This window comes from Heliangelus exortis, chromosome 3 (assembly GCF_036169615.1).
Source record: "Heliangelus exortis chromosome 3, bHelExo1.hap1, whole genome shotgun sequence".
Taxonomy (NCBI): Eukaryota; Metazoa; Chordata; class Aves; order Apodiformes; family Trochilidae; genus Heliangelus; species Heliangelus exortis.
In genome coordinates, this window is record NC_092424.1 from 27,785,558 (window position 1) to 27,807,491 (window position 21,934).

A 21,934-nucleotide genomic window follows, 5' to 3' on the forward strand; every position below is an offset into this window, starting at 1 on the left:
TGAGGGAAAACCTTATAGCTCTCTGCAACTACCTGAAAGGAGGTTGTGGTGAGCTGTGTTGGTCTCTTCCCCCAAGTAAAAATCAATAGAACAAGAGGAAATCACAGAATGTTTTGGGTTAGAAAGGACCTTAAAGTTCATCTAGTTCCATATCCCCTGCCTTTCGACCACTATTAGATCAGGTTGATCAAAGCTCCATCCAACCTGGCCTTGAACACTTCCCCGGAGGGGGCATCCACAACTTCCCTGGCAATGGCTTCAAGTGGTGTCAGGGGAGGTTTAGATTGGATATTAGGAAAAATTTCTGAAAGGGCTTCCAGGCACAGGAACACGGGAGTGTTGGGATCACCATCCCTGACAGTATTTACAAGACATGCAGATGTGGTGGTTGGGGACATGGTTTAGCGGTGGACTTCGCAGTGCTGGGTTAATGGTTGGACTTGATGATCTTCAAGGTTTTTTCCAACCAAAAGGATTCTATGAACTGGTGCCAATGCAGAGGCTGTGACGGAGAGGGGACTGAGTGAGGGGCTGAACAGTCCCGACAGAAGGGGTGGAGGGCGGGGCGGGGGTCAGCGCGGCCGTGGGCTTCTTAGGCGAGCGAGGTCACCTCAAGCCGCCGCCACTACCGACCGCCGGCGGGGCGAGAGGCGAGAGGTCTGGGACAGGTGATGGGGGCAGGGAGAGACCGGGCGTGCGCGGGGGGCGGGGAGGGACCGGGCGGGGGCGCGGGTAGCGCGGCGACGGCTGCGGGTGCCGGGAGCTTACCGGGGCGTCGCCGCCGTCGGCCATGGATCCCTCAGCTAAAGAGGGGGAGACCGCGACGGGCGGGGAGCCTGACGGGGGTGCTGCCCCCTCCAGCGGGGTGGTGGTGCAGGTCCGGGAAAAGAAAGGCCCCCTGCGCGCCGCCATCCCCTACATGCCGTTCCCAGTCGCTGTCATCTGCCTCTTCCTCAACACCTTCGTGCCGGGGCTGGGTAAGGACCTCCGGAGACCCGGGCGCGGCGGGAGGATGGCTGGGCCGGGGTTTCGGGCGCGGGGCGAGGGTCTGACCCCCACCTGCTGCTACTTTCCCCGACCGTGTGCGGGGCCTTCGGGGGCGCCCGACTCCGGCGCGGCGGCAACTTTCCATGATGTCGCCGCGGGAAGGGAATGAGGAAGGCAGCGAGCCCCAGCAGAAAGTTTTGCGGCGGGAGCGGTCGCCGCCTCCGGCGTGCCCGGGGTATCAGCTTGGCAGAGCGCTGCCGGGCCGAGGGCCGCCCATCCCTCGGGGCAGCGGACAGGGCCGGGGCCGCTGTGCTACCCAGACAGACAGAGGACGGTCTATGGCCTCGAGGGCTGAGCATCCCCGCGCCTTCCTACCCTTACATTCTCCTCAGAAGGGGCATGGCCCGACGCTGGGAATCCTGTGGTTTAGGGAAAGGGCTTCAGATTTAAGGGCTCTTGTGAACTGTAATTTAGTCAGAGGACCGAGGCGCTGAGAAACCACATGAATCACCAGCAAAGACAGGCTTTTGGAGCCCATCTTCCCGAGTTTCTTAAGGAGACCCCTAAAAAATGCTGGTCCTGTATCACTGCTCTGAGGAACTGATGTCCAGAGAAACTGTGGGGATTCATCATTTCTGGATATGAAGTGCCTAATGAGTGACTGAGGTCACACATCTCTAAGCTGTGGCTGTAATCCCGTCTATATTTCCCTCTACTCCTTTTTAATTAGGAAATACACGCTTACTGGAAAATAGAGTCTGAATACTACAAAGACACCTGGGACACAAGGCTAAATACAAGTGTTTTAGCTGCAAGCAAAGAATCACATTTAAGAACCTCCCCCCCAAAAAAAGTCCATACCTTCAGTCTCTCATAGTCCATTCCTGACCACCATTTGCACTCCTAGGATAAATGCAGAAGCCTTCTTTGTGCTATGAGAGTATATCCCAGCCTGCCCCTTTTTTTGAAAGCTGCTGCCCCACCCTTAACTGTTTCATGTGTTTCAAATGGCTTAATTCTTTAATGAATCTTAATTTCTTAAAGTTCATCTGAGTGGTATACTGTGTGACATGTGTACTAGCCATTGCTATTGCAGTATGCTTGCTCTGAAGCTACAGATATATTCTAATGGAAAATTTCCACCTTTTGAAATAACTCAGAATTTTCCTGTGGAAAAATGATGTGGCTGAGATTGTAGACAGTTTGTTGTGTGGGATTTTTTTGTTTTATTTGTAAGGGGGTTTTTTCTTTGTGGTTTTTTTTGGTTTTGGTTTTTTTTGCTTGTTCAGTTCCATGGTTCTATGACACTGGTAAATGTACTTCTAGATGTAACTGTGTGCCCAGATGTGTTGTTTTCACAGCTCTGATTTGCAGCCAACTGAAGAACCTGGAATAATGAATCAAAAAGAAACTCTCAATTTGAGTGCTTTCATGGGGTTTTAAAATATTGTTATTTAGCACTTAGTTTCTCACTTTAGAGAGAGGTATTCAAAGCCAGAGCTTTCAAAGTGTATTTTCATAGTTTTCCGCTGGCATTGAAGGCACTACATCTGCATTGTAGAGTACAAGAAAAAAATTATTTACCATACGCTTTTCCTCACTTGAATAATCTTATACTTCGTAACTGTGCTGCTTCCCAGAGCACATTAGAAAATCCTCAGTGTTCTTCCTACATCCTAGGAGGGTAGGAAGCCATTCTTATAGCACAATCAGCTTGAGGGAGGGTAATCTGCCTGCAACTCTTCTCTGACTGCTTGCTGCTGCAGGGCTGCTGTAGGTAGCCTTTCCTCACACTTGTCCCTTCCCTCACACTGAAAGCAACAGTAAAGAATGACAACAGGCAGTGCTTCCTTTCTAGAGGCAAGTGTATAGGGCTCTCAGTCCCTGCTGTCTTGAAAGCTTCAGAGTTGAATCTGGACTTGCAGGCATGTTGGCTGTGTTATCACTGCTTGGCTGGGCCAGCCCCAGTGGGTTCAATTCTACTTTTTTAATCAGACAAGGATTTTTCTTAAAAAACTTGTGTTCTCTTTGATGTGTTGATTTCAGTGATACTTTCTGGCTTTCTGTACCACTGTTCCTCCTGATCTTCTGTTGCAAAAGTAGCAAAACAAACTGCAAATTAAAAGAAATCCTTCCGCGTGGCATTCTCACAGACCAGTGAAAAGCATTGTTTTGGAGATATCACCCAAACTCTATATGCAATGCATAGCAATTAGTCTGTACAAACATGAACTGCTAATGAAGCTGCTAGTATCAAGTGCATTCACTGTGAGATAATATACCTGACTAGAATATGGCTATTTACAATCTCAGCCATACCCTGTCATATATCACATAGCCCACACACATGGCAAAACAGGAACACAAATATACTACCAGGAACAGTCATCGTATAAAGAGATCTTATATCATGGTAGCACTTCAGCCATCTCAATATACTGAGCAACACTTGTAAAATAAATATTATTTGCAGTAGTGTGGAGTATTCAATCTAGGATATAAGTCTGTTCACAGTGAAGTAAATGGCAAAATTGCCAGCAATTCCTGTGGTCCAGATTTATACACGTTGAAGTGATGTTTCATAGGCTTGCTATGTATTTTGCCTTCTTAGGTGGAAGGTGTGACTATGTTTAGGTGGCAGTAGAAGTTCTTTATTTTGCAGCCCCTGAATTAATTCTTTGTCTGTTCTGCACGAAGTTGTCATTCACCAGTAGACTTTGCAATGCAATTGCAATAAAGGGCCAGAAGCCACCGTAACAGACTAGAAAATGGGCAAAACCAAATAAGCCAAAGGTTCCTTTTCTTCGATAGCAGTTTAATTAATGTGTTCATTAGTGCTCAGTACCTCAAACCAGTGATACCCAAATAGAACTGCAGCTGTGATACAGGCCACCAAATATTCTATCTCTCAGCAACTGAAAGCCTCTTATTTATTTTAATTAGATACCCTTTCTATGTTATGGAAGTCACCTATGACGGTGAATTTTAAACATCCAGTTTATTTTTATTTTATGCTGCATATGCTTTGCAGTACTCTATTTGGACAGGAGGAGAACACATTTTCTTTGTTGATAGTCAGTTTATGTTTCTCTGTTGGTTAATTTTTGGGGTTTTATGTAGTATCCCAGGTCTGCAGATTTCAAGATATGTTGCTGACTAATTACTCTTTCCATATATGTTACAAAAGACAAATAGGGAATCTTTCATACCCTGGGGATATGTTAATTTTAGCTTTGCCAAACTTGAAATTCAGACCAAATCTTGACTAAAAATCTTGATTATCCCATCTACTTGTAATCTGTTCTGCAGAACTGCCTTGAAATTATGCACGGCTTCCAGGCACAGTGATAGACACAACCCCTTGGAGATGTCTTGGATCAGAATTTTCTATGGTCCAATGTGGTCTTCCTCACCTGCATCAGGTGGACCTGCAGGGCTGATCTGTGATGAAGGTGTCCCTAGCTCAGGCTCATAACAGGAGCAGGTTGCGTGTAAGGGAGAAGAGGGAGCTGGCATTCTCACTGAGTTCTGTAGCAAAAGCATTGATGCTGTTGACTACCAGTGTTCCAGCTCTGCCACAGACACCCTGTGCCACAGACACCGTAACCTCTAGTGTATGGCTTAGGGCTTCTGGAGCAGGCTCTGAGCCCCTAAGCCAAATCATGCTGAGACAAGCTCTGGAGAGTGGAAGATGATGACACCAGTAGAGAGAAGTGGGGGCGTATCCTCTCTTTTTCAAAGTTCGCAAAGGACTGAGCACTGTGCACCTCCAGGTGGTGTGTGCTCCAGATGGCAATTGAGAGAAGGGACTGGCTGTGCCCTTTAGCTGGCAAACAGTGTTCTGTTGGAGCTGTTGTGTGCCAGTCAGCGTGGGAGAAGATCTGGCTCCCTGTTTTTCTCTGAGCTGAAACACAGGAATCATGCCCTCCTTCCTATCTGTTGTTCCTTCCCTTCACATCACATGTGTAGGAGGGTGTAGAACTTGAGAAAAATGTGAGAAATGAGTGGAAATATCTGAAATTATGAGGTATTCTCCAAGATTAATGTCTTCTGTCAGAAAGGGGGTGGACTTCTGGATTGCAGCCTGAATTATACATGTATACTATTTTAATGCAGGCAATAATTGAAATACGTAGCATAACATCATGGTAGTGTAGCATGAGAGCAGCCACCCATAAGCCATTAAATAGTTGGTGGAAGGAGATCATGAAAGACAGCCTCTCATAGGCAGCTGGAGAAAGAAGGAATGTTTCCCAGACTGCTGAGTTTTCTCTTTCGTGGTATACAGCTCTCCTGCTCCTGGGTATCCTCAGCTCCCTATCACGAGTATTCTTACATATGTTTTACATCTTATGTTCTGTTTTAGTCTTGAAAGAGTTCAAGGGCTGAACTTTCAGCTATCCAAGTACAGCTTTAACACCTGAGTTATGGAAGCCTAGCATCTGCAGAGGGCTCTTATTAAAAGCTGTGTCTCTCTTCAGCAGAATGAGCTCTCTGAGAAGCTGAATAGAAGTATACAATACAACACCCAGGAAAGTTCTAAGGATCATCATAGAATCATAAAATCACAGAAAGTTAGGGGTTGGGAGCAACCTTGAAAGATCATTTAGTTCAACATCTCCTGCCAGAGTGGGGTCACCTAGAGCAGGTTGCACAGGAACACATCCAGTTGGGTTTTGAACATCTCCAGGGAAGCTGTACCTCCCTGGGCATCTTGTTCCAGTGCCCTGTCACCCTGGCAATGAAAAAATTCTTCCTAATATTTATACAGAACCGTTGTCTGCTTAAAATTATCAATACCCATTTTATTTTTGTTGAAATTGTAACTACATGCTTCAAGCAAGCATCTATTACCTTCATTATTGAAACAAAGAATGTCAAGGAAAACCCCCACATTTTCTTATCCATAGTAGGACAAATATTGCAGAAGAGAAATTGGGGCGTTCAGACATCTGTACATTACAATCTGAAACTTGCTTTTGGCATTTGTGGTAGTTTTTAGTATTTTTTTTCCTATGGACAGGCAAATAAATGAATCTAGATGACTTACAAGTTCTTTGGTGCAAAACAAAGGTTTTTCAAATGTTTGAATTTGTGTTTGTGAACTTTAATGATGGAATTCTTTAGCTAATGTTGCCCTTCAGCTAGACCACTGGTAGTCTGCAGAAACAAGCTATTTGTTCGTAGGACCATAACTAAACAAAGCAAACCTTTTTTTCATTATACCTCACTTTACTGAGCTTTGTGTTTTCATGAAGTTCTTTATGATAATTCCTTCATCTGTATGTGCAAACTGGGGAAGGAGACCTGTGATAAAATCTGTGCATCTGTGTTACTGCTCCATGGCTGGAATCAGCAATATCAGCAGTGGTGCCCATGTATCTTATCAGAAAAAAACCATAGTAGGACTTTATCTCTGTTGAAGGATCCGGTGTTGTCTCTTGGTTTTAACTCAGTATCCCATGACAAAGCTCTGCTTCATTTTAGGATGGAATCTTCTTTCTGCTTTGCATTTGTATTTTATTAGCCCATATTTGTCTGAATACTTAATATATTCTAATGCCTCCCTTTCCTATGTCTTACACTAGAAAGACCTTGACAACTCACTGCGGGCCTCGCATGGCCCTTGCTTTACAAATGCTGTTTCAGGCACACACAGCAAAAGCACAGCAACGCCTTATGCTTGACTACAATCTCTGTCACAGTCCAAATACTCAGTACTAATGTCCTGTGGTCAGTTTTTTCTCTTCTCTCTTTGTAGCTGGTAAAAGTCAGCTGTTGTGTCACTTGTGTCTGTGACAACTTCTTGGTTCATTTCACTGTCAAGCCGTGCTCTAACTTAGTGCTGCTGCTTTTGAATTGCTGTATGTGCCAGATCCACTTAAATGCAAACATTTTGCTCCCCTCCCTCATGCCTTCTGTTTCCACCAAAACAGAAGACAAAAGAAGGAAAAGAAGAAGAAAAAGAAGTGATGCTTTTGTTCACTGATGTCATTGAAGCAGTTCTGTGGAGGTATGTATTACCTGAAGAGACAGGACTTGCTCAGCATTTTTCGGTCTTGTTTGCCATTTAATGCAATTTGTACTTGAAGACTGAGAGCAAAGGTGGGAGCAGACAACAAAGAAGAGCTATTAAAAGGCCAAGTAAACCAATAAAATTTTAAGAAGTTTGGAAAGCTGTTCCAGATGAAGGCAGATGTGAAGGAAAATATAAAGAATCCAGCCCAGGAGAAAAGTACATTCACAGAATAACAGAATGTTAGGGGTTGGAAGAAACCTCAAAAGTATTGAGTCCAACTCCCCTTCTAGAGCAGGATCACCTAGTGTAGGTCACACAGGAACACATCCAGGTGGGTTTTGAATGTCTCCAGAGAGGAAGACTCCACAGCCTCACTGGGCATCTTCTTTCCAGAGTTCTGTCACTGTCACAGTTAAGAAGCTTTTCCTTATATTTACCTGGAACCTCATACGCTCTGGCTTGCACCCATTGCCCCTTGTCCTGTCATTGGATATCACTGAGATGAACCTGGCTCCATCCTTCTGACACTCACCCTTTACATATTTATAAACATGAAAATGAGGTTGTCCCTCTATTTCCTCCAAACTAAAGAGCCCCAGCTCCCTCAGCCTTTCCTCATAAGGAAGATGTTCCACTCCCTTAATCATCTTTGTGGCTCTGCACTGGACTCTCAAGTGGTTCTTTGACCTTCTCGAGCTGATGGGCCCAAAACGGAGCACAATATTCCAGGTGTGGCCTCACCAGGGCAGAGTAGAGGGGGAGGAGAACCTCTCTTGACCTACTAACAAACCCCCTTCTAATACACACCAGGCTGCCACTGACTTAGTTGGCCACAAGGGTACATTGCTGGCTCATGGTCATTTTTCCATCCACTAGGACTTTCAGGTCCTGTTCCTCTGTGCTGCTTTCTAAGAGGTCAGTCCCAAGCTATAGTGGTACATGAGGTTCTTTTCCAGATATAGGACTGTCCACTTGCCCTTGAATTTCATTAAACTTCTCCCCAGCCTGTCTGTATCTCACTGAATGGCAGCATAACCTTCTGATGTGTCAGCCACTCCTCCCAGTTTTGTGTCATCAGCAAACCTGCTGGCAGTTTGTTCCCTCATCCAAGTCATTAAAGAATATATTAAATAGTACTGGTCCCAGTACTGACCCCTGAGGAACTCCACTAGATACATGCCTCCAACTAGTCTGTCTCAATAATCACAACTCTCTGACTTCTTTCCTTTAACTAGTTAGCAGTCCACCTAACTACCTGATCACCTGGACCACATTTCTTTAGTTTAGCTGCAAGGATGCTGTGGGAGACAGTGTCAAATGCTTTGCTGAAATCAAGATAAACCACATCCACTGCACTACTGTCATCTGTCTACCTGGTTATGTCCTCATAAAAGACTATTAAGTTGGTTAGACCTGACTTCCCCTTGGTGAAACCATACTGAATTCTCCTTATGACCCGCTTACCCTTGATCCTTCCATGATCTGTAGACTTTCCCTTCTCAGAAATTTGTTGGGAAGGCCAAAGAACTGAAATTTTTTGCAGCAAAAGAGAAAAGAAATAAGAATGAAAAGAACAGGTAGTTTAATAGTTTAGTTTAATAGGATAGTTTAATAGAAACTGACTTACACTGGTCCTCTAGTCCAACTGACTGACCATTTCAGGGCTCATCAAAAGTTTAAGCATCTTGTTAAGGGCATTATCCAAATGCCTCATAAAAACTGACAGGCTTGGGGTTTCGGTCTGTTCCAGTGTTTGACTACCCTTTTAATAAAGAAATGCTTTGTAATGTCCAGTCTGAACCTCTCCTGACACAGCTTTGAACCATTCATGTACATCCTATCACTGGATCCCTGAGAGAAGAGCTCAGCAGCTCCATGGCCACATCCCCTCCTCAAGAAGCTATAGAGAGCAATGAGGTTGCCTTCAGTGTGCTGTTCTCCAGTCTAGACAAACCTGCTTCTCGTAGGATGTGTCTTCCAACTCATATCTGGAAGAAGGTAAACCAGTTTAGGGCTGTTCAGTACTTGGTATTTTGCTAGGATAAAGGTTCTGACATCTGGCAAACCTTATTGGCAATTAAAAACATTTTCTGCCTGACACAATGTCTGTTGGAATTTACTGCTCCAGCAACAAGAAAAGCAGAAGGGAATGCTCACCTGTGGTGTAGCTACTACAGTTCACAGACCGACATCTTTTTTAAACAGCAGTTATAGCTCACTTGCTTTTCAGATGCTGATCTGTACCCTGGACAGTAAGGCACATGTAAAGAAAGCAGTTGTGGCAGCAGTATTGCTTAGCAGAGAGGTGGAGCCAGCATCACATGTCAGCCTTAGACATCACTGAGCACAGGTGAAACCTAGGATATGATATAAGCACAGGCCCAGGTTCACATGAGAAGGAAAAGTTTGTGTTGACCAAGCTTGCTTTAGAGATGCCAGGCTGGGCTTCCCTGGTGCTAATGAAGGTTAGATTTTATAAACTTACTGAGTTTCATTGTGTGTAGTAACAAGGAAAAAACAGTTAGACAGAACTTGAATATTTGATTTTAAATACTCACTTCTACAGATTGTTTTCTTTCCGTAAACTTAGAAGCTGCTCTCACCCTCCTTCCCTTAGCAATATAATCCTTATTATAAAGACAGTTCACAGCTCAGTTTTTCCATTCTGAGGGAATTACTGGCTGGCCAAATGATTTATCTGTGACTACCAAACAGACCCTCAAAAGGCCTAGAAATGCAATCCTGATTCTCAAAATTTTTGCTGTTCCCGGAGGTTCTTGATTAGATGAGAACCTCTGCTTTCAAGTAAAGAAAAAAATGTAACTCTCATGGCTTTGGAGCAAGATTTGAAGGACCCTGTCTCAAAAAGAAAATTAAAAAAAAGGAAAAAAGAGAAAGAGTGAATTGCATTTCTTTGAAATCTCAGTTTTGGAGAACAGATTCATGATTTTTCAGCAATGACCTTTTAATTTAAAAAAGTTGATATACTTCTAACTAGTTTACAACTCTGCCAAGCTAAACAAAACTATGAACACTTAGGTCTTTGAGCATACAATATGATCATGAAATATGCAGACTTAGTAAATATCAATAAGATGTTTGATGAAAGCTCACTGGTAATACACCAATTTAAATTAAATATTCCAGTGTAAGCATATTCAAGGGATATGCCCAGAGTGGACAGACCTTGAAGAACTGAGCTTTTAATGAAGATAAATAAAAAAGATAAATGAAAAATTGAGATTTTAATGAAGATAAATAAACTAGATTATAATGAGCCATTGTTAGAGGTTTATTACCTTTAAAATTGAGTTATTTTATGAAGTATGAATCACAATATTTATATGCAATTACTTAACCTGAAAAAAGTCAAATGATCTCACTAGTAGAACACTGTCCAGCTGAAACTGTTTTGTTGTTCTAAGTTTAAAATACATATTTATTTGTATGCATATATCTATTATATATGCAATACAGTGACGTGAGATCTTGAGTTTAAATGGTTCTTCCTTATGTAGGTAGAAAACCATTTGTTGTATCTGTTTTTTCATAGAATCATCAAGGTTGGAAAAGACCTCTAAGGTCATCCAGTCCAACCATCCTCTCTACCACTAAACCATCACTGCAGCATCTTATCTGCCTGTTTTTTGAACACCTCCAGGGATGGTGCCTCCACCACCTCCTGGGCAGCCCATTCCAATGTTTAACCATTCTTTCTGTGAAGAAATTTTTCTAATATCCAACCTGAATGGCCCCTCACAGAGCTTGTCCCCATTTTGCTTTGTCTTGTCACTGGTCACCAGGGAGAAGAGACCAACATCTGTGTCACTACAGCCTCCTTTCACGTAATTGTAGACAGCAATGATGTCTTGCCTCAGCCTCCTCCAAGCTGAACAGCCCCAGTTCCTTCAACCTGTCCTCACAAGGCCTGTTCTCCAGTTCCCAAGTCAGCCTAGTTGCCCTTCTCTGCTCCTCGAGCTGCTGCTCTCTGCTCTCCAGCACCTCAGTGTCCTTCCTATACTGCATTACCCCAAACTGCACACAGTGCTCAAGCTGTGGCCTCACTAAGGCCGAGTATAAGGGCAGGATCACCTCCCTGATGCTGCTGGTCACACTGCTCCTGATGCAGCCCAGGATGGTGTTGGCCTTCTTGGCCACTTGGACACACTCCTGGCTCATGTCCATCCAGCTGTCAATCAGCACCTCCAGGTCCCTCCCTGCTGGGCAGCTCTCCAACCACTCCTCCCCAGGCCTGTGGTGCTGCTGGGCGTTGTTGTGGCTGAAGTGCAGGATCCAACATTTGGCCTTGTGGAAACTTATACAATTTGCCCCAGACCACCAGTCAAGCCCCTCCAGATCCTTCTGCAGAGCCTCTCTACCCTCCAGCAGATCAGCTCTCCCACCCAGCTTAGTGTGGTCTGCAAATTTACTGAAGGTGCATCCATTTGTGCAAGAATGGATTTTAGATTTCATAAATGGGTTTTGTTAAATTGCTATTTTTTAAATACTTGCAAGACCTCTTCTATTACCATGACAATTAGATTCCCATAAACCTGACTATTTTTTGTTGCTGAGTACCCAACGTTGTATTTGCTGTGGTGTGTTGGGGAAAGGAGATGGTAACTTGACACTACAGAAATCACTATGAGGAGAGGCCCATATTGTCAGAACTCTTCACTGACTGTGGTCAGGACTAGGGTCGTTATAAGCATTATAATATAAGCATTTGGATTAAGTTTTATATATTTAAATTCCCTGTAAATGATGGTTGGGGTTTTTTTGGTTGGTTTTTTTTTTGTTTTGTTTGGTTGTTGTTGGTTTTTTTTGGTTTGGTTTGGTTTTGTTAAGTTGGTTCAGGAATCTGAAGAATCTAGCTAAATGCACGACTGGGCCTCCTTGGGTCTACATACACAAAACATAAAGACATAAAGCTCGTTGCCCTGCACTCCACACTGTCCTAGTGAGAGGAGTTCACAAGGAATTAAAGACTGTGAGAAAGGACTTGTCATAAATTGAGATGTTTGTGAGGTATAGTCGGAAGAATATCCCTTTCCAGCTGTGGGATCTGCATTGTTCCCTTTAACTTCTTTCTGTCTTTGATGACAATCTTTGAGAATTGTCTTCAATCTGAAATGATTGCAAAATATCAGACCTGGTTTTGAACTAATTTACATCAGACTGGTTATCAAGTACTCCATTGAGGGAGTACTTACATTGGTTTTGATGTAGTTAGAAAACTTGGTTGGTACTGATTCTCTGGACTGAGCCATTAAAATCTCTCTTCATCTATATAATTATGAAAGCATTGTCAAATCTTTCTGTCTGTATTACAAGGATGATCATGTGGCATGTTTCTATTCTTGAGCTCTGTACCTGACAAAGTGATCAGTACCAGAGATGGCTTAGTAGTAGTTGTAGAAAACAAATTAAAAAAAAAAACAAGAAAAAATAATGAGTGGTTTAGACTCAGCATCATGAGATTGTTTTTCCTCCTACTGAAGTGACATTGTGGCTACAGAGATAATAGAGCACAGAAGACATAATCATTGGCATCTGTGAGTACAAAAATGCTCTTCTGTTTTCTCTTTTAAAAGCCAGAAGGTAATTTTATACCTTGACTTGTACCTGACTGTTTTTTCCCTCTGTCCTCTGCTCCTCCCACACGTCCCACAAAACCAATACTGAAATGTATGTCCTGGCATGACTTTGAAGCTGACTCCCTGCAGTGATCCAACTTTCATGTTGTTTACCGTGGTCATCTATACATGGTGAATTGTTTTTTGTGCCTTTAGAACTAGCCCCTTACCATTGTATATTAACACAGGAGGCTAGTGTTCTTTTACCCCTGCACTGTAGGGGTGAAGGTGGCAGCACAAGTGCAAGGGAGAGCTTGAACAAAGCCATGGTTGTGGACAGAAGAATTGAAAGGACTGCTTGTCACACCATCAGCCATTAGGCGTCACCAATTTGTCTTTATTCCAAATAACTTCTTATGCGCAAGGGCAAGGATGCAAATTCTTGTTTCCATCAAAAGTTTCTTGGTATCCCTTCCTTGGATGGTAGTTTCAAGGCAACATTATTAAAAGTGGGATCTGTCTCCTTGGGCTGTGTGCAGCTGGCACTTAAAAGGAACCTATTGTAGAGCCAAGAATGGAGTTTAGACCAAGCGTTAGTTCCCATGAACCACTCTTGCTCAGCATTTACACTACGAATCCTTCTTACTGAAGCTGTGATAAGTAGTAATAGCTTACCCTTAGTATTATTAACACAATAAGTAAAATATTTTTCTTCCTATATATTAGCTAAAGTATGGTATATATGGTGCAACTGAAAATCTGGCCTGTCTGTATGTACGTATATTCTGCTCTCACATGAGTGCTTTCAGTCCGTACTAGATGTTATTTCAATAATGATTTACTCTGTGTGTGCCAAGACAAAACTGGACAGAGAGGATGTTCCCTTTCTAGGTGTGGACTCCAGGTCACATTATTTGGAGCAACAATCACTTGAACCAATGCAGAAAAAGTACAGAATGTTTTCATTTCAAAGTAAACCCACTTGTCAGAACTGAGAATCCACAACAAGCAGAGAAATGTGGTGTTGAGCCTCTAGGACCACTTTGCTTCACTTCTGCTCACCATTTTTGTGGCTTCTTGTAGCATTAAGCTGACCCATTGGTGTTGCTTCTGTGAATAAGTATTACTGAAAAGAAGAGTTGCAGAAATGAGTTCTTGCATTGCTCCTAAAACCAGAGAAGACTCTTCTTAAGTTGCAGTACCAAGAAGGACAACCACTGAGAATTGCATTTCCCATATTAGCCAGAAAAAAAAGCTGCAAATCTGATGCTGTTGCAGCATTAGTCTGCTTTCTCCTTTAAAAACATAGTTTTGTTTTAAGTCCTGACATATCATCTTATACTAAAAAATGTTCTTTAGTATATTTTGTAAAAAGAATATCTAAATGACATGAGACCTCGTTCCAGAGACTGCGATTTGAGTCTTTCCCAAGAAGTCCACTGTTAACTCACATGAGAAGTGCTGATTATGAAGTCAGGCAGGGTTTTACCACCTATTATTTCAGTAGCACTTGTGCAGTGCAAGCTACACTCAAGTCCTGTTATGATACAGAAATATGAAGGAAGAGTTATGTCACACTCAGACTGTTTGCAGTCTGAATGGAGAAGTCAGAGGAAATTATCTGCTGAAGGCTGTCCAAGAAGTTGGTGGCAGACCTGGTAAGAATGCCTCAAATCATGCAGCCGTACTTTAGTTTCCATTAATCTCTTTGAAGGAAACTGTTTTTCGTGGACTACATCCATCTTGCCAGGAAGCAAGATGTTGTCTGTACCAACAATAGGTAGGATGGACAAGGCAGTTTGTAGTCTGGATGTGCTGGTTATTCCCTCTCATGGTCCTATGAACTTCTTTATGCCTGTGAAAGCTACACATTAGGAGGATTTCAGCATGCCTTAGTGCATGGCAAAAAAACACCCCAAAAAACCCCACAGCCAAGCAAGCACATCAAGCCTAGAGTTGCCATTTGAAAGAACACTGATTTGTATTGTGCGTTGTAGTTTAGTATTTAACAGATACCTACAGTAAGTAGGCTCCACTGTATTCCTTCTTTTTTTTTACAGCCAACTGTGTGCAAAATGGGACTTTACTGGGACCTTAAAAGGTATTATTTTAAAATACATTATTTATTGAACTGTGTAAGTAACAGTTGCACTGTACAGATAATAGTCCTATCACAGAAGGTTGTAATAGAAGTGTAACCCTAAGAGTCAGATCAGAGTTTAAAAAAATCTTAATAAAACCAAACAATAATACAGTGCAATGGAAAGAAAAACATTTCCTTGAGTTTTATGTTTAGAGCCAGAGTTTTAAAGGCATAGCTGGGACTTGTTTCTTAGCAACGGAGCTTGTCTGAGATACGCAAACACTGTCATGTTGGGAAAAGATACCCTGAAGAAGAAAGGCAATATAAAAGGAGCTAGAAACATCAAATTTAGATATCTTCCTGCTGTTGCAGGAGCATTTCATCAGCCTTGCAAAGCCTTCAGACCACAACTGAAGTAATTTTGATAAACTTATGATCAGAACAAAGAACTCGACTTCTCCTCAACAAAGAAGAATGACAAAAATAGCATGGAAAAAATGTGCATTGGTATTACAGGGATAATGGCTGTAATATGCCTGTATTCTACACTGAGGGCATAGGAGACCTGCAGAACAAAGTCTGTTGTATCTCATACTACATCCAGTACTGTTGGGAGTTTTTGGAAGAAAATGGACATGTGAGCAATCCTGACTAATTAGCTCTAGCCAGAGTGAGCTAAGGGCCCTGAGGCCCAGCTGCAAGGTTATTAAAAGATCAGCTATGTGCAAAAGGTAAGGGAGTTGGCAGCAGAAAAGAAGAATAACAGGATGGGAAAGCATCGCATAGACAGCACATAAACAGTTGTATTTAACCAGTTCTGAGCCCCTGAGAAAAAGAAAGTTATGGCAGATAAAAAGTTGCAAACAGGATGCTTGTGATCAACAAAGCAGGACAAGGACGATAAGCGGCACCCAACCGCAATGTGACAAGAGGTGTGTGGACAGCAACACGCAGCCAATCAACATGAGCCACGAAGACGCCAAGACCATATAAATGTAACACTTTGCTTAATAAAATTGAGCTTTGTTGCTAACTCATAGAATCATAGAATCATAGAATTGGCTGGGTTGGAAGGGACCTCAGAGATCATCAAATCCAACCCTTGATCCACTACCACCGCGGTTACCAGCCCATGGCACTGAGTGCCACATCCAGTCTCTTTTTAAATATCTCCAGGGATGGAGAATCCACTACTTCCCGGGGCAGCCCATTCCAATGCTTGGTCACCCTCTCAGTAAAGAAATTCTTTCTAATGTCCAACCTAAACCTCTCCCAGCACATACTGAGTCGTCTCTTTGCTCCGCAAGCCCGTACCCTCCAACACAGTACTGGGTATTTCAGAGTTCAGCCTGTAATGAACAGAGTTGAATGCAAGAACTTGCCTGTTGCAAAGGTTCCTCCTAGAGAAGTTGGTTAGCTAGCTGAAACACTAAAGCAGATATTTCTGTTATTATTAGCTAGCTGAAATAGCTTAATGGCCAATGTTGTTTTTTATTGGATGTATTTGATGGGTTTCACCCAACCTGTGTATCTGAGTTGGTTGCTGTTATATTCTGTGGGGAGGAATTGGTCACTACTAGCAGGTAGAGCATCTCTAAAATAGCTTAAGTGAATCAATCACATCCTCTGTAGGCCTCCATTTTTAATTAATTAATTCATTTATTTTACTGCAACGGGTAACAGGCTCAGATTGAGACACCTCCCCTGCAGGTATCCAAGTTAGATCAGATGAAAGATACCCATTAACTGGTTTGCAAAATAAGGCATTTGCTTTAGTAGTTTCAAAAGACATCGTCTTTCTGGATCTTGTCTTATCCTTACAAGAACCTATTAGTAGGTCTGACCTCCATGCTGTTTCCTAATGTATATGCACCTTCCCTGTCTCATGTAATTCATGTATTTTTGTAGCCTCAACCTCCTGTCTTTCTCATGAGTCCTTAACATAAACCCCTTTAATTACCATAATGGCCCTTGCCTGTAGCTCTTTCCTTGCTCTTTTCCAGAGGGCAGATGTATTGGGTGTTGGTAGCAAGGTTTTGGCAGAGCATTGAAGGGAAGGGGGTGCATCTGTGACAATAGCAGAGGCATGCATGGAGAGCCCATGCTGGAACAGGTATTCTTGACTGGAACTGCAACTTGTGGAGAGCCCATGCTAGAGCAGATTTGTCCCAAAGGACTGCAGCCTGTGGAACAATAAACATCAGACAAGGGGAAAAGCATTAAGAGGATGGAGTGGGAGAGAGGAACTGATGTGAACGGACCACAACTCTCTCCATTCCCCACCTCTCCTGCACTGCTTGGAGTAGGGCTGAGGCAGAGAAATCAGAACTGGAAGAGTAAAGTTGAGCCAAGGGGTGGGGTTGGAAATAAGGGGAGGAGGTGGTAGCTTAATTTGTCTGTTTCTTGCTATTCAAACCTATTTTAATTGGCAATAAATGGATTTTTTTTCCCCAAATCCAATCTGTTTTGTCTTTGACTGTAACTTCTAAGTGATCTTAATGTCCCTCACCTTGACTCACAAACTTTTCATCTTCGATTCTGCCTTTGTCCTTTGGAGGAGGTGAGTGAGAGAGAGGCTAGGTCGCTGTCTGTGTTCTACTCACCACAGCATGTCCCTTATTCTTGCCTGCTCTGTATCAGTAGCATTGACAGCTATCTCATGTACTAGTGGGGCTGGCAGGTGAACTCAGATGAACCTGGAGAACTGCCCTCTCCTGACTTCATCCCATCCAACCAGAATGACACCTGGCAGTGATCTCTGGTTGTGGTGACTAACAGAAATATATCCCTTCTTCCTGAACTGCTGAGCTGCTTCCATCCTGACTTCTGGGCATTCATGACTCGTCAGAAACCTGATTGTAGCAGCTTTTAAGCAGTTACAGCTGGAGTAACAGTGTCTGTTCAGTGCTCTTGCTGGAGATTATGCTACCTCACATCAAAAGACGGCAGATGAAAACATTGTTAGTACCTCACTGTAAAGACATGGTTAAAGTAAGCTAAGTTTAAGATGGGGTAAGCTATGGTAAAACTTTGCACTGGATCTGCTGTGACAGATACATGTTCCCTTCTGTTGATCTTCATAGGGTCGTATATTAGAAGAGATTAATTGCCTAGCACCTGGTCCTCTTCATCCTGCAAGTCCTTGTATAGCTGCACAGCATAAGTAGTTGATTGTACAGTATTGGACCAATTCTGCTCTCCTCAAGTCATAAAATCCCAGCACATACCATTAGCATAGCTTAAGTAGGTAGAAATATTAGCTATTTCCTATAGGAAATACTAATTATTTTCTAACACAGGAAAAAGACTTAAGACAAACATTCTTTAATACACTGTAGTATCTACATTTTCTGGTACATCTTGATAATCCTCTAATCTGTATGTTTCATTATAGCCAAAAGCCTGGGACATCAGTGAGGCTAACCTAGGAGAACCACAATCTGATTGAGTAACCTGGAAGCTCTTTCACTATGGCCTCAGGTATGATTTAGTCTGAAATTCCAGTGAGAATCGGGTGTAAGTGTTTTCAAAAGTCCATGCTTTAGGTTCTATGCCTTCCTTTTGTTCCTCAACAGAAGTAAGAGACTGCTAGTGTACATAATTCATTTGACATGCAGTGGGATATCATTAATACTTACAAAAAGATAAGAAGAAACAAGCAGAAACAGGAATAATAATGGCCCACTACTAAATAGGAGAGGTGAACCAACATTGCTGAAAGGCAGAGGTTCTCAACACCTTCACCTCTGTCTTTACCAGTGCTGTTATGTCCAAGGCCATAGAAAGAAGTTTAAGTTGGAGCAGACACTGACCTGCCATCAGTGAAGGAAGAGATGGTATATCAGCTATTACAGGAGGACCTGTACAAATCAAAGGGTCCAGGGTGCTGAGAGAGATAGTTGATGTCATTGTGAAGCCACTCCATAATCTTTGAGAAGTTGTGGAGATCAGGAGACATCCCTGAAGATTGGAGGAAAGCTAATGTCACCCCCATCTTTAAGAAAGGTTCCAAGGAGGACCCAGGCAATTATAGATCCATTAGTTTCACTTCAGTCCCTCTGAAAGTCATGCAAATCCTCCTGGGGACTACCATGAGTTAGTTAAAACATGTTATCAGGAAAAGCCAACATGGATTTATCAGGGGACAGTTGTGCCTAACAAACCTCATTGCCTTCTACAACAAAGTAACCTGCTGGGTTAATGCAGGGTGAGGGGTGAACATTTTGTACCTGGATTTTTCCAAGGCTTTTGATACAGTACCCAACAGCCTCCTTCTCCAGAAGCTGACTCGACATGTCCTGGACAAGTGGTCTATACAGTGGGTGGGGAGCTGGCTGACAGACTGTACCCAGAGGGTAATAGTAAATAGTTCATCCTCCAACTGTCAATGGGTCACAAGTGGAATCCCCCAGGGGTCAATACTGGCACCAGTGCTGTTTAGCATCTTCATAAGCAACCTGGATGTTGGGACCAAGAGCATCCTGATGAAGTTTGCTAATGACACCAAGATGAGTGGGAAGGTTGACACCCCAGAAGGGAGAGCCACTCTCCAGGATGACTTTGACAGATTTGATAAGTGGGCTAACAGGAACTTCATGCAGTTCAGTGTGAAGAAGTGCAAGGTGTTGCACCTGGGAACACATAACCCAGAATTGCAGTTCAGACTGGAATCCACTTGACTAGAGAGCAGCCTTGTGGAAAGGGGCCTGGGGATCTTAGTGGACAACAGGCTCAACAAGAACCAACAGTGTGCAGCAACTGCAAAGAAAGCCAACAGGATGCTGGGTTGCATCAACAAGGACATCACCAGCAGAAACAAAAAAGTCTTCATCTTGCTCTACTCGGTGCTTGTCAGACTCCAGCAGGAGTACTGCATCCAGTTTTGGTCCGTGCTATACGAAAAGGATGTGGACAGGCTGGAGAGAAGAACCAGAGGATGTCCAGAGAGGAGCCTTGAGACTGATCAGAAGACTAGAGCACCTGCCATATGAGGAGAGGCTGAGTAAAGTGGTTCTGTTCAGCTCTGAGAAGAGAAGGCTTAGGGGAGACCTTATTTTAATGTTCCAGTACCTAAAGGGCATCTACAAAGAAGATGGAGTCTCCCTATTTACAAGGAGTCCCATGGACAGGATGAGGGGCAATGGGAAATTAGGAATACAAGGGGAAATTTTTTCACTATGAGGACAGACATTGGAATGGTCTCCCAGGGGAAGTGGTGGATTCTTCCACTTTGTGGAAGCAGGATATAGAAGAAGTGTCCTGAAAAGTTTGAGTAAGTGGCATAGAGATGGAGATGACACATGGAAGCTCACATGCAGATGAGGTTTAAAGAAGGCATGGAATGGAGGGAACAGAAAACAGGAGGCAGGGAATGTTGGAGTACTGTCTGCAGTTCTGGGCTCCATCGTTCAAGGACAGGGAGCTTCTAAAAAGGGTACAGCAAAGGGCTACAGAGATGATTAGGAGACTAAGACATCTCTCCCAAGAGGAAAGGATGAGGGATTTGGATCTTTTTAGTCTGGAGAAGAAAAGGCTGAGGGGGGATCTTAACACTTATAAGTACTTTTAAGGGGAGTGTCAGAATGATGGGGCCAGTCTTTTTTCAGTGGTGCCCAGTGACAGAACCAGAAGAGATAATGGACACAAACTTGAACATAGGAAGTTCCATCTAAACACGAGAACAAACTTCTTTACTTTGAGGGTAGCAGAACACTGGAACACTGGAACTGGATGTCCGGAGAGATTGTGGAGTGTCCATCTCTGGACACATTCAAAACCCACCTGGACACCATACTGTGAAGCCTGCTCTAGGTGAACCTGTTCTGGTAGGGGGTTGGACTAGATCATATCCAGGAATCCATTCCAACCCCTAACATTGTTGATTCTGTGAATTGCAGGGGCTCAGTTTGTACCTTTGTGAAACAGGAAGAGAAAGATGGTGATGTGGAGTGAGGGGTATTGAAAACAGAGCAGGAAAAAAGGCAGATGGTAAGGTGTCAAATAGCAGAGAGCCCCAGAGCACCTAGGAATCAGAAATACTGCAGATGGAGCAGAGGTCCTGATGCTCACCCAGACTCTTTGCAGACTTTAGTGAGAGTGGTTTCAGCAGAGGGGACAGAAGCCTCATTTGTAAAAGAAGATAAAATTGGGGTAATATTTCATTTATAGCTCAAAGGACGGAGGAAGGTGGTTAGTGTAGCTGGAGAGACAATTGATGTGAGGTTTGTATGGCTCAGCTCTGCTGAGGTCAGAGACTTACAAGAGGTCTGGTTTTGTAGTAGGGTATAGTAGTTTTTACCTTAGTTTCAGCTGTGCGGTCCCATAAATTGAATTCACATTGTGGTGTGAATGCTGCTGATAAAGTGAATCCAAGCCAGAAATTCGTTTAGAGTACAGTTATCTATCAGAAGATGTGAAGTTACACGACAACCAGTTTCCCAGCTGTACAGCTTCTGGGCACAAGATGAGACTGCTGTACAAGCAGAGCCTATTCCTTGTACAGCACAACACTGTGTCTAGGACTCCAGAGCAAGCAGTGGGGAAAGCAAAATCTTCCCATCGTTACGCAACGATGAACCAAAGCTTGTTCTTAAATGTACCAGGGAAAGGTCTTCATTGTCAGGCACAGAGCAGGAGGTGGGTGTGCTTTATCCTCCAGTCCACACCAGTGTAAGGATGCAGAATGAGATTTGGTGTTTTACTGGGTGAAGTCAGATCAAATTATTCTCCTTCTTCTGCCCTCCCACAGATTATGTGCCATTAGTGCCCATCTCAGGGTGCTGTAATTCAGCAGAAGAAAAGCAGCAGGCTAGGGGCAGCAGAAGGGTCTGCTCTCCAGCTCCCTGTCTGCATTTAGCCAAGCACAAGTAGCCACAGCTCAAGGTCTTCAGTTCCCCTGTCTCCTTCCCCATCTATTCCTATCACTGCTTTGCCACTAGTTTAGCCCTTTGAAGCAACCGAACCACATTTCCTCTGATTGTGGGGGGAATAGATTAACTATTTCTGAGATCTGCTGAGCACTGAGTCTGAGCTTGCTGTGGTACCTTGGAGTCCTTAACTGTGAGGAGAAATCCTGTTGATTAGGGAGTATCAAGACACAAGACTAAAAAAATCTTATTAGCAAGTTAGATGGGCATGCAGAGAAATTAGAGATTTTGCTACAGATGTAAATAGTTGAAGTGTAATAAAATGTGCCAGCTTCCAAAATCACCTTAATGCAAAGGTAGTGTTATCTTACTTGCACATGGGCTGACTTCTGTATTGCTACAT

General features: G+C 43.2%; 1 protein-coding gene across 1 annotated transcript in view; it reads left to right on the top strand.

The window, feature by feature from the left end:
• Positions 1-716: 716 nt before the first annotated feature.
• Positions 717-21,934, top strand: part of STUM (stum, mechanosensory transduction mediator homolog) — a 42,728-nt gene continuing 21,510 nt past the window's right edge. Inside the window, exon 1 of the mRNA XM_071739783.1 lies at positions 717-977. Coding sequence (XP_071595884.1) covers positions 791-977 — 187 coding nt within the window. The 5' untranslated portion in view covers positions 717-790. The remainder of the gene's footprint in view (positions 978-21,934) is intronic.